The 16,932-nt window shown below is 42.5% G+C and overlaps 1 protein-coding gene and 1 non-coding gene across 3 annotated transcripts in view; both read right to left on the bottom strand.

The window, feature by feature from the left end:
- Positions 1-115: 115 nt before the first annotated feature.
- Positions 116-188, bottom strand: trnam-cau (transfer RNA methionine (anticodon CAU)). Its single transcript has one exon. It is a non-coding gene; the product is annotated as a tRNA-Met (tRNA).
- Positions 189-6,500: 6,312 nt separating this feature from the next.
- The window catches only part of LOC136767268 (uncharacterized), an 11,730-nt gene continuing 1,298 nt past the window's right edge, over positions 6,501-16,932 (bottom strand). Inside the window, exons 2-6 of one of the 2 annotated variants that reach the window (XM_066721052.1) lie at positions 16,826-16,932; positions 8,352-8,678; positions 7,968-8,063; positions 7,468-7,514; positions 6,501-7,339 (exon numbers count right to left, since the gene is read on the bottom strand). The exon at positions 16,826-16,932 is cut by the window's right edge and continues 226 nt beyond it. In XM_066721052.1, coding sequence (XP_066577149.1) covers positions 7,145-7,339; positions 7,468-7,514; positions 7,968-8,063; positions 8,352-8,678; positions 16,826-16,932 — 772 coding nt within the window. In that variant the 3' untranslated portion in view covers positions 6,501-7,144. Of the gene's footprint in view, positions 7,343-7,467; positions 7,515-7,967; positions 8,064-8,351; positions 8,679-16,825 lie in introns of both variants that reach the window. The other variant, XM_066721051.1, reaches the window with a different exon arrangement.

The following is a 16,932-nucleotide window of genomic DNA, read 5'->3' as shown; positions in this document are numbered from 1 at the left end:
TTTTGCCATGAATTTCTTCAGACAGCGCAAGCAACCACTTTATTGCACAGGTGTGCGCCTTTTTTCTGCAGCTGGAGATCAGTGTGGTAGAACTCAAAGATAAAGGAAGAGTGCTTGCCCCGTGTGAGGGTCGAACTCACCACCTTCAGATTATGAGACTGACGCGCTACCTACTGCGCCAACGAGGCACGGCATGGCCCGCTTCCTCTACTCCAACTGACCTCTTAGCATGACAACCACTCCGATGAACATTCGTGAACACATATTTTCCCCGAATGACAACCATGCGCCTGTGATGTAGTGATTAGCTAGGTAAATAGAGGCTAAATAATGAGCATTGTTGTTAGATTTCCAGTGTTTGCCTCTGCTTTTACTACACCAGCACAGTGGGTGCTACAATATATAATATACATATATATATATAATTTTTTTTTTTTTTTTTTTTTTTTTTATTTAGTAACATCCTGGGGAGATTTGAGATTCAAATCCTGTCTCCTGCACCACAGTACAATAGATTACATAATACAATATATGTACCCTTAAAATGATCACATTTTTTATAGTTTAATTTGTTTTGTGTTTTATTATACTACTCTTTGGGATGTGTGTGTGAACAGTGAGTTTGCTAAGAAAACTCAAAATAGGCTATTATGTAAATCCCCCAATGTTACCCTTTGTTAATATTGAATACAAATGAAAGTAATTTCCAGATATGTGCCTAAATAAGATTTATTTTTATTGGATGTGGTTCTCTTCAAGATACAATTGAGGAACCATAAAAATAAAATACCTTGATAATTTATGGAAAATATAAGGTTGGATAAAAACATCAAATTAATCTCTTACTTGCCCTCTTAATAATTCACACACAAACACAGGCACATTCACTTTATTACTAAAATCACAATTTACTTTTTCTTTTGGTATTTGAGTACTCCTGAAAGTAGCTACTTTTTTACTTTTTCTCCAGTACTGTTTGAATGGGAGACATTTTACTTTTACTTGGAGTAAGTTTTTGATAGAATATTTTTACTTTTACTCAAGTATGACTTCTGACTACTTTTTACACCGCTGCACGTAAAGACGTGAATAGTTACAGGAATTGTCACGTCAGCTCTTCGACTTGAAACAGACACATCAAACTCGTGTCAAATAACTTGAGATGGATAACTACCAGGGAATAAAATTAACATCTGCCACCTGCCAAATGCGGGTAGATTTTACCAGCCACTTTGGCGGGTAGCCAACAAGTGTACGGGAACTCAGATTTTAGTTTCTGATACAGTATTTGTCAGTATGTTTCAAAATACTAATTAATTTGTTGACGTTGTAGTGTTGGTATGTTAGTTGATTCGGCAAACCGCAATATCATGTTTTCAGAAAATATATGGCATCTGGACAGTCTTCGGTCCAGGAAGACATGTTTCATGGCGAGCAATGAAGGAGAAGTAAGGTGGTTAAGGATGTGGAAAAATAATGACTTTTAATAACTTTTCATAGACATTATGACTGACTTTTTAATTACCTGGATCAAAGTGTTTCAGAATTATATGACAGAAAAGGAAAGAGGAGCAACAAACACATGAACACACACACAGCCAGCTAGTGCTCTTTATTCTGTATTCGCTGGAACTCGAACGCACAGTTGTGTTTCCGAACAGTGCATGTACAGCTCAGTCATCCCGTGCTGTAGGGGAGCAGACAACATACAGGGGGGGGGGGGGGGGTTGGCTTCAAATCACTATAAAAAGGTTCTCCCACATCCTCGGGAAAAGGCTTCCTATCGATCTTGGCTCAGCAATGGTGGAAAAGTCACACAGTGGGTTCCATCATAGCAGCACGCATTGGATACCTCGGACAGGGTTTTCTGAAACAGGAAGACGTCGATGGTGAAGCGGAGAATGTCCTTCCTCGTGTACGGCACGAACCTGGACTGGCACCCATCAGCCTTGCTGTCTACCAGGCACCTGTGGGCAAGCAGAGACGTTGGCATCTTGACCAGAAGACAGGGTGAAAGCTAGTTAAGCCACCGAGAATACGGCCTTACCCAAAGTTATCAATCACGGTGAACCTGGGCTTGGAGTGCCGATCTGGAGAGGCCGTGGCATAGCAGGACTGGATGAACAGCCGCTGCCCTTCAGTGGCAAAGTAGCCTGTGGCCTGGAAGTACATGGGCTGACCCAGGTAGTAGATGTTCTTTGGGGAGAGTCTGATCCACTGCTCTGTGAAAGCAGGGCAGGGTTATGCATCCATGCACACACACCCCTCCACAAGCAGAAAGCAGTTACAGATACCGTACCATTGGTGGTGACCAGGATGTAGCCATGTCTGTTCTTCAGCTCTCTGAAGAAGGCAGATTTGTCCATGCCTGGAAGGGTGCTGCCATGCTGGGGGAATGTGGGCTGGTAGCCAATCTTGTAGGAATAGTGGAACCTGCAAAGGCAGTACAGCAGAGCAGATCAGGAAGGAGGCAGCCAGTTGCCTCCAATTACTGCTCTACACCTCAGATGAAACCTCATAGGCACTAGTTCTTAGTGCAAGTTGTGGACATCAGCTGGACTGAGGGAGATCACAGAATACACACAGCATGGTTTTGTGCACCAGGTCTGGTGCAGTTGGGATCCAGGTTAGAAGAGGGTCAAATGCTATGTAGAGTTCTGGAAGCAAATCCATACCGGTTGTAGACAAGCTGGATGGGCACAGTGAAGGACACCCCGGATTACTGGGTGTGAAGAAGTTGGCGGGGAGTAGTGCAGAGTGTTGGAGTACACCAGTTGGCCATTAATGATCTGCAGGATTAAGTTGGACACCATGGAAGAGGGATGAGCCAATATGAAGATACAGGAACCAGCATCACGGCTATCCTGTTATCACTACTTCCCAGAAAACACGTAGCATGCAACAGCGCAAGCGGTAAGTAGCAGTGTGGTTTCACCGATCGCTTGTTCCCACACTCGCTCAGCCCGTAGATGAAGTAGTAGTAGTGCTCAGTGGTCTTACTGATGGCGCAGCTCCCCAGCATGAGCTCCGAAGGCCTGCACCTGAAGCCCTGCACCTGAAGCCGTTGATGTTCTTATGCACTGCCACGTACATCTTACTGTAGTCTCCCCACACTGCAACGCCTCGGTTCTGGACCTTCTTGGGATGCACGCCTTTCCGTAGGTTGTCACCGGGGAACAGGATGCGCCTCAGGTCATCCGGCATGGGCTCGCTGCCAGTGGCCGGCCGGAGTTTCTTTGGGTCTACCAGAGGAGCCGACGCCTGGATGAACATGGGGAGAATGCGGTAGTGCTTGGACAGCGTATTGATGTCGGAGGATTCCTTTGAAGTCTCATTGTCACTGTCGGCAAAGACCGGTGTAGGGAATAATACTCCTACACAGAGGCAGAGAGCAATGCAGATCAGCTTCATTGCACACAGAACAAGCACGTGACAAAGCCACTGGAAAGAGCAGATTAAACAACGGAACTGCAATGCCACTGCAATGCCACTGCAATGCCACTGCAATGCCACTGCAATGCCACTGCAATGCCACTGCAATGCCACTGCAATGCCACTGCAATGCCCACTAAACCACCCCGTTCACTCACAGACACCCTAGCCCAGAAAGTGATAATCACTAGGGCACTGCTCCTGCTCTATATAGGGCTAGACGTAAATAACAAACAGCTGCTATTGCGATCTCTCAATTAACACATCCAGCTGAATCATCCCTAGTGGTATCTGCTGCTTGTATGTTGTGTGTAATGCCTGGATACATTTATTAATGTGTTTGTTATATCCAGTGAATTAGAGGGCTAGGTCTGTCATTTTTGTATCATGTTGTTCACATAAGTTGAAGTGCCTATAGCTTTCATATTGCAGTTTAAATTCATTGTTTCACAAATTCCACCTAATCAAGCCATTGTTAAAGCTAAGGGCAGCTGCATTGTCTGGAATTCATTTGGAAAAGGCGTTAATTGCTGGAACCCTGTTGATTTACTTAACGTGGTTGAAATGCCCCTCGTGAGCATCGCTTGCTCAACGAGCTTGTCAGGGCGTTTGTTTTGTCAGAGGACGATATGTTTACTGCAATACGTGCTACAGAAGTAAAGGAAGTCTGTTTCATGAAAAATGAATCTGTATTGCCAGCTCCTCCATTATTATTATTATTATTATTATAATTAGTAGTAGTAGTAGTAGTAGTAGTAGTAGTGGTAGTAGTAGTAGTAGTAGTTTTTAATGTTGTATTCTGTCTATGGTTACTGCAGCTTCAGAATTTCACACTAAAGGTTCTTTTGGGTTCTACTTAGCACCTTTTGGGTCTTGCAACCACATTTAAAACCATTCATTCCATGAATGAAGCCATGATTAATTAATTATTTAGCAGGCATCCTATGAGGCTTGTAGGTTTTATTAAAAGTGACAAGATGTCATGTGTATAGCTGCTTAATTGTGCTGTTTGTCTTCAGACTTCCTTTTCTAGATTTTTATTGTAGCTTTTTAAAGATTTGGTTCTGTTGATGCTGTTTCGAATATCAATTTCTTGATTGCATGATTGCCTTAGCATGTCTGATTAAGATGAGAATCCCCTCTGATCCTGCTGTTAATGTTGTACAGACCAAGGCCTTTATAGAGCTTTATAGAACTTTGTATCCCCAAAAAATAGTGGAGGTTTTCTGAGGCCACTCTCACCCCTTACAAAAGGCATAAATTGGTTTAGTCAACCCCTGCACTAGGATTCGTCTCTAAACACAGCTAATCGAACTGAGTGACGGTCACTGTGATAGAGTCATGTCTGTCCCCAAGAAAGAGAAATCTGGGTACCAAGAAAGAAAAGAAAGAAAGGAAAGAGAAAGAAAGCAAACTGAGGGAAAACAACTGCCAATTAATTTCTTTGAAAAGAAAGGTGAGCACAACAGCACAACTGACAGTTTGAGAATGGTTTAAGCTAATATATCAGCAGTTGTTTAGATAGTCAGCCAGGAATCTAGCTTAGTGCATATTTGCATTGTATAACATTAATTAATCAGTATTAATTAATCAGTATTCATAAATGAATCGGCAGCATAGGTACAAATGTCATATGCAGGGCTGGAAATTAAGCTCGCCCCCCCCCCCCACTCACCTAAGGCGAGTAGTTTACATTTCGGGCGAGTCGAATTTTAGAGCCCGTCATCGTCCGCTTTTCAGCGCTGATTTAGTTTTAATACGGTAGAATAGGCAGGTGCCAGGACTGCTTTCTGTGTGTATGAACGCAAGAACACCTGAACTGCTGAGAATATGACGGATTAGACAGGATTAATGCGTGGTTGATTTATAAATAAATATTTTGTGATAGCTGGGTAGGCACTTAACTAAAAGTTATTTCAAGCAATCATTTGTAGCAGTTTCAACTGACAGAAGCTTAGCAACACTAACATCAAGTAGCCTGTTGTATTGTATGTTAGGCTATAAGCAGGTTAAGAGGCTAATATTAATCTAGGATTGACAAAACTTTATGCTTCATGCTTGTACAGGGATCTGTCCTTGTAGCAGATAGTGAGCAAGAAGATGTGATAGATAAATACTTAAATAAACATGAAGAAAATAATGTTCTCTTAAGCATGGTACTCCAAGCAAACCTTATTTAACCATAATAAAATAATTGCTACAGTATGTTGAGAAAGGATGGCTGAAATGTGATATTTCAAAATGTGCAGACTTAAGCACATATCACAGATTATTATTACTTGTTTAAATGTGGTGTGAAAAGTTCATTATTGACTACCCGAGGCTGTGACTTTCCGGGGGGCCCAAATTGCAATCTCTTCATGTGGCCCAAATTTCTTAGCGGTGCCCCTGGTGACCACTGCTGGCAGCTGCATTCATAGCAGCTACTGATAATATTGGAAGTCTGTTCTTTTATTTATATTTAATGTTGCTGGTTCAGATAACAGTGCAATTTGAAATGTGTTTTGTATGTGCTTGGGACAGGTGAGGGGGGGTGTGTGGTGATTTTTACTGAATTGTTTTGCTACCTGTAGAGGGAGACAGGATACCACATATCAGAGGTTTTGAAATCGGTCCTGGAGTACCCCCTGACCTACTGGTTTTTGTTCCAACCTAGGTCTTAATTACTTAATTGAACGGTATATTGCTTTGTTAGGGCAATTAAGGATTCAATTAAGCAATTAAGACATCAGATGAAACAAAAACCAGCAGGGGGTACTCCCTGATGTACCAAGATCAAAACATCCTGTGAATTCCTCAACTCAGGTTTAATCTGGGTGGTGTAGTCAGGTGTTCAATTCACCCATGGCATGATGGGAACTACAGTCAGTGCCCTCAATGCTGACCTCACTGACACCATCCATCTCTTCACCCCTCTCTTCTATGCTGTTGTTTCATCTCTCCAAACACTGAGTGGACCTCAGAAACACACAAAGACAGACATATACACTGGCATCATCAGACACACACTTACAACACACATGGATTTCACTGTTAATAAACACACAGAATCACAGGGGAATCCATGCTGAGAGAGAGACAGGAAATGTGTATTTATTTATGTAACATCTGGATGGTAGTTACAGTTAGAAATCACAGGGCCAGAGAGATATTATTACATTACATATATTACATTATTTGTCATTTAGCAGACACTCTTATCCAGAGTGACTTACATTTGTATCCATTTATACAGCTGGGCATTTTACTGGAGCAATCCAAGTGAAGTACCTTGCTCAAGGGTACAACAGCACTGCCCCACCTGTGTTTGAGCCCCCAACCTTCTGGTTATGAGTCCAGAGCTCATAACCACTACTACAGTGCTGCCAACAGTGAGGCACTGTGTGTTACAGTGATACAGCACAGTGAGGCACTGTGTTTACAGTGATACAGCACAATGAGGCTCTGTGTTTACAGTAAAGTACAGCACAGTGTATTACAGTGATACAGCACAGTACAGTAAAAGAGAGTTCAATGCGATTTACTACAGTTATTACAGTGCAGAACAGGACAGAACAGTCACTACAGCACAATGCTGTGTAGATACAGCACATTGTAGTGCAGAGCTGTGCAGTGAGTTAAATAATCCATGGATTCAATACATACACACAGTGTACAGTCCAGCATTAGGCTGTACTGGGGGGGGTAGAGGTCTTAGGCTAGAGGTGAAGGGTCAGGGGTTTAGAGGGTCCCACGGGGTGTCCAGGGCGGCCCTCTCTCTCCAGGCTGTGTCCGCATTGGTGTATCTCACTGCGCTATACGTATGACTGTCTGCCTTTCTGTCCTTCTGTCGCTGCTTCCGCCGTCTGTCAGTCTCACCCCTGGACTGCAGATCCAGCTGAGCGTAGGTCACTCCCTCCAGCACGGCCTTCTGGGACACGGACAGAGACACACGCTGACTGGCATTGCTCTTGCTTATTCATTTGACTTTGACTGTATGTTAGGGTAAAACACGCACACACGCACACACGCACAAACACTTGTCCCTGGACTCACCTGGGCTCCAGGTCTGTCTGCAGTCTGTTGGTCGTTCTGCTTCGACCCTGTAAGACACACAAAGGTATGAGGGAGAGATGAGAGGAGAGAGGGGAGGAGAACAGGAAGAAGGAGAGAAGGGAAGAGGGGGGGGAAAGAGAGAGACACGGGTAAGAGAGAGACACAAGGGGAAAGAGAGAGACATGGGGGAAGAGACACAGGGGAAGAGAGAGACACAAGGGAAAGAGAGATATGGGGGAAGAGAGAGACACATGGGGAAGAGAGAGACACAAGGGGAAGAGACAGGGGAAGAGAGAGACATGGCAAGAGAGATGGGGAAGAGAGAGACACAGGGGGTAAGAGAGAGACACAGGGGGAAGAGAGAGACGGCAAGAGAGACATGGGGAAGAGAGAGAGACACAGGGGGAAGAGAGAGACACAGGGGGAAGAGAGAGACATGGGGAGAGAGAGAGACACAGGGGGAAGAGAGGAAAGGAGGAGGGGACAATAACAGCACATACCTGTGTAGAGTGCCACCATCAGAGCCAGCGCAGCCAGGACACAGAGCACAGCCAGGAGCCCAGCATACAGCACACTGTACTGACCACTGCACCACACTGCAGCACACACACACGCACACACACACACAGACACACACATACAGTTATTTAGACAAATATATAGCTAGACAAATCTTAGTTATTGAGTACATTAAAATTATAGCAGTACATGGGATACATTTTAAGTCTGTAATCCATATAGGGAAGAGAGGAACCTGTGTGCGGGGGGTGCCAGTGGGGCTGTGTGTGTGTGTGTGTGTGTGGGGGGGGGGTGCCAGTGGGGCAGGGCTGTGAGGATGCCCCCTGTGTGGACAGGGAGAGCACGTCCCAGACCACTTGTCTCACCTTCCTGCTCTCTCTCCAGGCTCAGCTCAGTGGCATTAGAGATGTGATTCCAGGCTGTCTGTGCCTGGCAGGGCCCATCCGACTCGGCGCTCCAGTTCTGAGGGGGGGCGGAGACGCGGTAATCAAGCCACCCTCCCTTCATCGTCCCTCCCCTCCACTTGTGTTCCACTTTCCCCAGGGCTGCATCCCTGTCCCCCCAGCTCAGCTTCAGCCACGGCGTCTCCCCCAGCCCACTGACCACACAGCGCAGCGGCCGCCCCTGCGCCCCCTCACCCCCAAGGGCCCGGTATCCTGTCATCAGCCTCACCCGGCTCCCAGGGGACCCACCTGCAGAGACACAGAGCATTGATTATTATTATTATTAATAATAATCATCATCATCACGCTCCATGCCCCTGTCCCCTACTGACACAGCCCTGTCCCTTACAGACACAGCCCTCTCCCCTACTGATAGACCATTTGGAAAATGAAGATAATGTATTAAAATTAAAATAAACATATCTTGTTTGGGTCAATTGCAACGAACTTGCCGAGTTAGTACGGAGCTGCGTACTAAACACGGATCATCTCCAGTGCGCCGTTTTCTGTTCTGTTTCCATTAGGCCTAATAAATAATGCACAATAATTTAAACTCGGTTGGTTAAATGATGCCGGAGATGCTTGTTCTTCCATGATACCAATTTTCAGTTGCACAGCTTACTTTAAGCTTTCTGGGGCTCTTCTGTGCATTTAGCAAAACACTACAAACAGCAGCACCTTTGTTATATCCAACAACTTTGATTTAAGTGATGGCAGTATACAGCTCGAATGTTTTAAATTAGTTAGTGGGACATCTGAAATGTGGTTTATGTTGTAACGTGACAGCCCGTACATAATATTTTTATTCGCGCTCAAGATTTGATTCCTTTTCGACAAATTTCTTGGTCTGTTTCAGCCATCTTTGTGGTAATGTTCCCTATGAACGCGCAAGAAACTATGTAGCAGATACTCCTACACGTAAAATGATAATGTTAGATTAACGACATTTTAAAGCCCTGGTATATTTTTTACAGATACATTTAAGGCTACCATGGGTGACAAATCGACCACGGACACAACGTGACAAAAGTTTCAAGATATTCATCAAATAGATGGCAAAGAAGCATGGCGTGGTATTTCAGATATATTGCTCTGAAGTTTTAAAAGCTCTTATCGAAAATTTAAGAAGACTGTATAATGATGATTTGACATTAATTGTATTGTTTGTATTATTTTTTTATTTTTTATGGAGGCAACTTTCGAGCTGTATTGGCAAACAATTTCAGTTGACACATTGTCTGCACATTCAACTGTTTTTTCAGCAGTGGGCAAACCTTTTGCACTCTTAGAACTAATGTGTTAAATTTAACCCATTCTGAGTTTATTCAAAGACAGCACAACTTTGTGTTAAAATGTACCAAAGTACAATACAATCATTTGTATTTGTAAGACAATGCTGGGTATTTTAACACATTCATGTGTTTTTCCCACACATAATTGCGTTAAAAATACACATTATTGTGTTGTAATTTGGTCAATTTTAGCAAAAAGTTGTGTTATCCTTGAACAAACTCAGAATGTGTTAATTTAACACATTAGTTCTAAGAGTGTGGGGTTCAATGTATGACATTATATTATCCTTCTAAGAATGCAGCAAAAAGGAAATAATTGACCATCGTTTTATACCGTCGGCAAATACGTATGTAACAGCGTAACAGCCCTGTCCCGACATTTACTTCTTTTAACCCTTTGCTGTCTGTGCACTTTCACTTTGAAATTAACAAATCCTAAACATGTGTCATGTATCTCGGGTGCACCCGGTCTGTCATTTTCACATACAGGATATATTCCCTCCTCCTATACTACTCCTCAGCTCCGGCTCCAGCTTTTCATAACTGGACAATAAGATTTAAAGAGGCCATAACATTTCTACTACAAGTACAAAATGCATACATACAGACACAGACACACTTAAATAGGTGTAGCCTGCAACGTCTGCAACAGTGAGAACCCGTCAATTTAAGATCTAACACACTCCGGAGTTAATCATATCGATTAAAAGTTGAACTCTCAATTCAGATCTGACCGTTAACAAATAAAGCCAAACCTACTGGGAGAAGCTGACGGGGCAAACATGGCGCTGCAAACATTGATAGATGAAAAGAAACATGGGTTGTCTTTTGAACTCTGACTAAATCCAGGGTTATATTTTAATCAGGTGGCACAAAACCAGGTTTAATATTTAATCAGTTTACAATGATTGCAAGATTAAAGATGTCTTAAACCAAGATAAAAATATATTCCTATTGCACCAATGTTTTTAACCCGGGTTTAAATGTGTGGATATGTTCAGTTGAGATATTATTTGTTAATAAATGTGTACCTGTGTTTTTGTTTCTTATTTAATCTCACCTCTGAAATAACGTTAAGGGTAATATATATCAGAAAAATAAATCGATTGTAATCCTTAAACAGAATCGAAGCACTCAAATAACCATGAACAATACAATGAACCATGAACCGCTATTATACTGTTTAAATTAGAAGAAAAGTAGGCTATTAAGTTAAATTAGTGTTTATTAACATTAATGTGCAATTGTAACGTTATATTCATGTTTAAGTTAACAATATTTCAAGTGCAAACATTGCCGGTTAGTATCTTAATTCAAGGTATATTGATCCTGGTTTGCATTTTTGTGGTGCAATGCAACTGCGTTTAAAATAATCTTGGGTTAACTAATTCCAGATTAGCACTAAACCAAGATTGTTTTAATCCGTGTTGGTGCAATCGACTCGTATTGAGGCGGTTTAACAACATTCATATTGGAGACTTTTTGACGGTTATATAACAAATAAACCAATCCACATCTAACATTTCCATATAATACAATACAAAACACGTTTTTAAGATTTGTAGCCTCTTATAGAAGAAGGAAGAAAATGACCGCTCTGAGAGGTGGGTCAAATTATTAATAATAAATCATGAATAATAACCTTATTCTCTCAATTCCTATTAGACTCGAGTAGGTTTTACAATTACAATACCAGTCTGTTTCAGCCATCTTTGTGGTAATGTTCCCTATGAACGCGCAAGAAACTACGTAGCAGATACTCCTACACGTAAAATTATAATGTTAGATTAACGACATTTTAAAGCCCTGGTATATTTTTTACAGATACATTTAAGGCTACCATGGGTGACAAATCGACCACGGACACAACGTGACAAAAGTTTCAAGATATTCATCAAATAGATGGCAAAGAAGCATGGCGTGGTATTTCAGATATATTGCTCTGAAGTTTTAAAAGCTCTTATCGAAAATTTAAGAAGACTGTATAATGATGATTTGACATTAATTGTATTGTTTGTATTATTTTTTATTTTTTTATGGAAGCAACTTTCGAGCTGTATTGGCAAACAATTTCAGTTGACACATTGTCTGCACATTCAACTGTTTTTTCAGCAGTGGGCAAACCTTTTGCACTCTTAGAACTAATGTGTTAAATTTAACCCATTCTGAGTTTATTCAAAGACAGCACAACTTTGTGTTAAAATGTACCAAAGTACAATACAATCATTTGTATTTGTAAGACAATGCTGGGTATTTTAACACATTCATGTGTTTTTCCCACACATAATTGCGTTAAAAATACACATTATTGTGTTGTAATTTGGTCAATTTTAGCAAAAAGTTGTGTTATCCTTGAACAAACTCAGAATGTGTTAATTTAACACATTAGTTCTAAGAGTGTGGGGTTCAATGTATGACATTATATTATCCTTCTAAGAATGCAGCAAAAAGGAAATAATTGACCATCGTTTTATACCGTCGGCAAATACGTATGTAACAGCGTAACAGCCCTGTCCCGACATTTACTTCTTTTAACCCTTTGCTGTCTGTGCACTTTCACTTTGAAATTAACAAATCCTAAACATGTGTCATGTATCTCGGGTGCACCCGGTCTGTCATTTTCACATACAGGATATATTCCCTCCTCCTATACTACTCCTCAGCTCCGGCTCCAGCTTTTCATAACTGGACAATAAGATTTAAAGAGGCCATAACATTTCTACTACAAGTACAAAATGCATACATACAGACACAGACACACTTAAATAGGTGTAGCCTGCAACGTCTGCAACAGTGAGAACCCGTCAATTTAAGATCTAACACACTCCGGAGTTAATCATATCGATTAAAAGTTGAACTCTCAATTCAGATCTGACCGTTAACAAATAAAGCCAAACCTACTGGGAGAAGCTGACGGGGCAAACATGGCGCTGCAAACATTGATAGATGAAAAGAAACATGGGTTGTCTTTTGAACTCTGACTAAATCCAGGGTTATATTTTAATCAGGTGGCACAAAACCAGGTTTAATATTTAATCAGTTTACAATGATTGCAAGATTAAAGATGTCTTAAACCAAGATAAAAATATATTCCTATTGCACCAATGTTTTTAACCCGGGTTTAAATGTGTGGATATGTTCAGTTGAGATATTATTTGTTAATAAATGTGTACCTGTGTTTTTGTTTCTTATTTAATCTCACCTCTGAAATAACGTTAAGGGTAATATATATCAGAAAAATAAATCGATTGTAATCCTTAAACAGAATCGAAGCACTCAAATAACCATGAACAATACAATGAACCATGAACCGCTATTATACTGTTTAAATTAGAAGAAAAGTAGGCTATTAAGTTAAATTAGTGTTTATTAACATTAATGTGCAATTGTAACGTTATATTCATGTTTAAGTTAACAATATTTCAAGTGCAAACATTGCCGGTTAGTATCTTAATTCAAGGTATATTGATCCTGGTTTGCATTTTTGTGGTGCAATGCAACTGCGTTTAAAATAATCTTGGGTTAACTAATTCCAGATTAGCACTAAACCAAGATTGTTTTAATCCGTGTTGGTGCAATCGACTCGTATTGAGGCGGTTTAACAACATTCATATTGGAGACTTTTTGACGGTTATATAACAAATAAACCAATCCACATCTAACATTTCCATATAATACAATACAAAACACGTTTTTAAGATTTGTAGCCTCTTATAGAAGAAGGAAGAAAATGACCGCTCTGAGAGGTGGGTCAAATTATTAATAATAAATCATGAATAATAACCTTATTCTCTCAATTCCTATTAGACTCGAGTAGGTTTTACAATTACAATACCAGTAATTTAAAAACCGTAGGCTAGCAATGAATGGGAATTTATTTTCATTTTGCTTTCTTTTAAGTTTGTATGAAATGTTTAATTAAACACGGTGGCTAATGCTTTATATAGGCTGCCATTCACTAATGAGAACAGATATTAGTTAATAAAGTAGACTAATATGTAGGCTACTTCTGCAAATAATGGTCGAAACAAACATTGCTGTAAATCCAGTTTTTAGATGTAATTATTATTACTTTATTGTACCTTATTTCTCGATAATTTTCCCTAAAAGCAGTCTATATACTCACTCAAAATTATGGAGAAAAACGAGTAATCTGGCACAATAGAGTAATAACACAAACTATATATCTCAATTCGGTGAAGAAACACATTATTCCGGTGTGGGTAAAAGCCGGACTAATTTAGGTCCACTTTAGTAGCCTATGGCAGTGGTTCTCAATCCTGGTCCTGGAGGAGCCCCAACTCTGCTGGTTTTTGTTCCAACTGAGCTCTCACTTACTTAAATGAACCCTTAATTTAAGTATTTTAATTACATTTAACTTTAAATTCTGTCACTGATAAAAAGTTGGATCCTTAATAAGATAATTTCCTTATACAATGTTAACTTAAAACTCGTACTGTTAAAAATAATTAAAAGGCTCTAATTTAGGAAATTATTAGTTAAATGAAGGGTTCAATTGAGTAATTGAGAGCTCGGTTGGAACAAAACAGCAGGGTAGGGGCTCCTCCAGGACCAGGGTTGACAACCAGAGCAAAACGTTGGTCAACTAAATCAGAGAAGTTTGACTCTCAGTGTAAAGCGCTTTAAACTGCACTGGACATGAAAGGGACTCTATAAATATTATTATTATTATTATTATTATTATTATTATTATTATTATTATTATTATTATTATTATTATTCCTACAATTTGGAAAACAATGTCTCTCATTACGAGAGCGGTGCCGACTCTCCGCCTCTCTCTCTCTGTCTCTCTCTATTTCTATTTCTGTTCTTTTTTGTCATTTTTTTTCTTCCTTTCTATCTTTCTTTTCTTTCTTTCCTTCGGTCCCCCTCCATCATCTTGTACCGTCAACGTTATTCCTTTGTGCTCATGCATTTCTTTATACATTTCCTTTTTCTTCCTTTGCGTTTTTTCTCCCTTTCATTCATACCATCCACCTTCTTCTCTAAACGAAGGTGAATCATTTTCGCTCTTTAATTTGTCTTTATTTTTTTTCTTTTGGTTTTTCCTTCCGTTAAATGTTTCCCTCTTTTCCCTCTCTCTCTCTCCGTCTCTCCCTCTCTCCCCAGTGTACAGACCTATACCCGTACTATCATTATATTAAGTTCAGTCACTTAAGCATAATAGTTGTGTGTCATGCCGGTGCTGAAAGCTGTGACGTTTAGTATCAAAACAAAACAAACATATGACTGTCTGAGATAATCGTATATATCCTCAATTCGAAACATTTTAAAAGTGCAAGATAATTGGTCCGTTTATTGTGGGTTTCAAGGTAAAGTAAGTTGTTGATGGACGTTTCATGGTTAATGGCAATGCGGAACGCATTTGTGTGCTATTATCATTATGTGGGTCTGTTGAGCACTGTTCAGTATACTGTACATCGTGTTGTAATCCTAACTTCATCAAACACTTCTATTCAGGTCTTTGTAGCTCCATCAGTGACATGAAACCACTCGTTAAGAACATTTAAACAAAGTATTAAACAACAAGACAATCCTTTGCCCTTTGCATGGCTCGTCCGAGTGCAATAAACTGAGAGCATGTGAACCCAAGAGAGAGAGCGCATTTAACCTGTGTTTTCAATATGCACAGTGCACTATTTACATTTGTATTAATTACTAAATCTATTTATTCAAATGTGCAGTGTATGTTAAAGTGCAATACATGTTCTGTGATGTGCACTATTTAAATAGTTGCGTCATTTTCTCTCCGCCATAAATATGGGCACCACTTAAATGTTTCTGAGCGAGGTGGGGTGCCCCCAGAATCAAATCTCGTTTATGGCCGCCCTGCGTACGCGTGCCCAGACCTGTTCCTGTACCCCCCACTCGGTGCCCAGACCTGTTCCTGCATCCCCCACTCGGTGCCCAGACCTGTTCCCCTACCCCCCACTCGGTGCCCAGACCTGTTCCCCTACCCCCCACTCGGTGCCCAGACCTGTTCCCCTACCCCCCACTCGGTGCCCAGACCTGTTCCCCTACCCCCCACTCGGTGCCCAGACCTGTTCCTGCATCCCCCACTCGGTGCCCAGACCTGTTCCCCTACCCCCCACTCGGTGCCCAGACCTGTTCCCCTACCCCCCACTCGGTGCCCAGACCTGTTCCCCTACCCCCCACTCGGTGCCCAGACCTGTTCCCCTACCCCCCACTCGGTGCCCAGACCTGTTCCTGCACCCCCCACTCGGTGCCCAGACCTGTTCCTGCACCCCCCACTCGGTGCCCAGACCTGTTCCCCTACCCCCCACTCGGTGCCCAGACCTGTTCCCCTACCCCCCACTCGGTGCCCAGACCTGTTCCCCTACCCCCCACTCGGTGCCCAGACCTGTTCCTGCATCCCCCACTCGGTGCCCAGACCTGTTCCCCTACCCCCCACTCGGTGCCCAGACCTGTTCCCCTACCCCCCACTCGGTGCCCAGACCTGTTCCCCTACCCCCCACTCGGTGCCCAGACCTGTTCCCCTACCCCCCACTCGGTGCCCAGACCTGTTCCTGCACCCCCCACTCGGTGCCCAGACCTGTTCCCCTACCCACAACTCGGTGCCCAGACCTGCTCCCCTACCCCCCACTCGGTGCCCAGACCTGTTCCCCTACCCCCCACTCGGTGCCCAGACCTGTTCCCCTACCCCCCACTCGGTGCCCAGACCTGTTCCCCTACCCCCCACTCGGTGCCCAGACCTGTTCCCCTACCCACAACTCGGTGCCCAGACCTGCTCCCCTACCCCCCACTCGGTGCCCAGACCTGTTCCCCTACCCCCCACTCGGTGCCCAGACCTGTTCCTGCACCCCCCACTCGGTGCCCAGACCTGTTCCTGCACCCCCCACTCGGTGCCCAGACCTGTTCCCCTACCCACAACTCGGTGCGAGCGCAACTGGCTTCATTCAGCCTCAAAGGGACCAAAGTAACTGGTCCTGCAGTCCAGTACAGCACACACCGACGGGCGCCAGACTGCTTGTCTATCGGTTTCAGGTGACAAGAGACCCTAAAAAAGGGCAATTTCGGCCCCTCCGCCCCGGAGACGCATCAGTAACGACACAAACTTACCTCCGACCGCCAGAACCGAGCCGCTGTCGGTGAAGCTGATGTAGCTACTGAGGTGCTCTCCACAGTAATACCGGCCCGAGTCGGACGGCTGGACCCGCAGGATGCTC

Source organism: Amia ocellicauda, chromosome 14 (assembly GCF_036373705.1).
Source record: "Amia ocellicauda isolate fAmiCal2 chromosome 14, fAmiCal2.hap1, whole genome shotgun sequence".
In the NCBI taxonomy this organism is placed as follows: Eukaryota; Metazoa; Chordata; class Actinopteri; order Amiiformes; family Amiidae; genus Amia; species Amia ocellicauda.
Note: the sequence above shows the minus strand (reverse complement) of the source record. Positions and strands in the feature narration are given on the sequence as shown.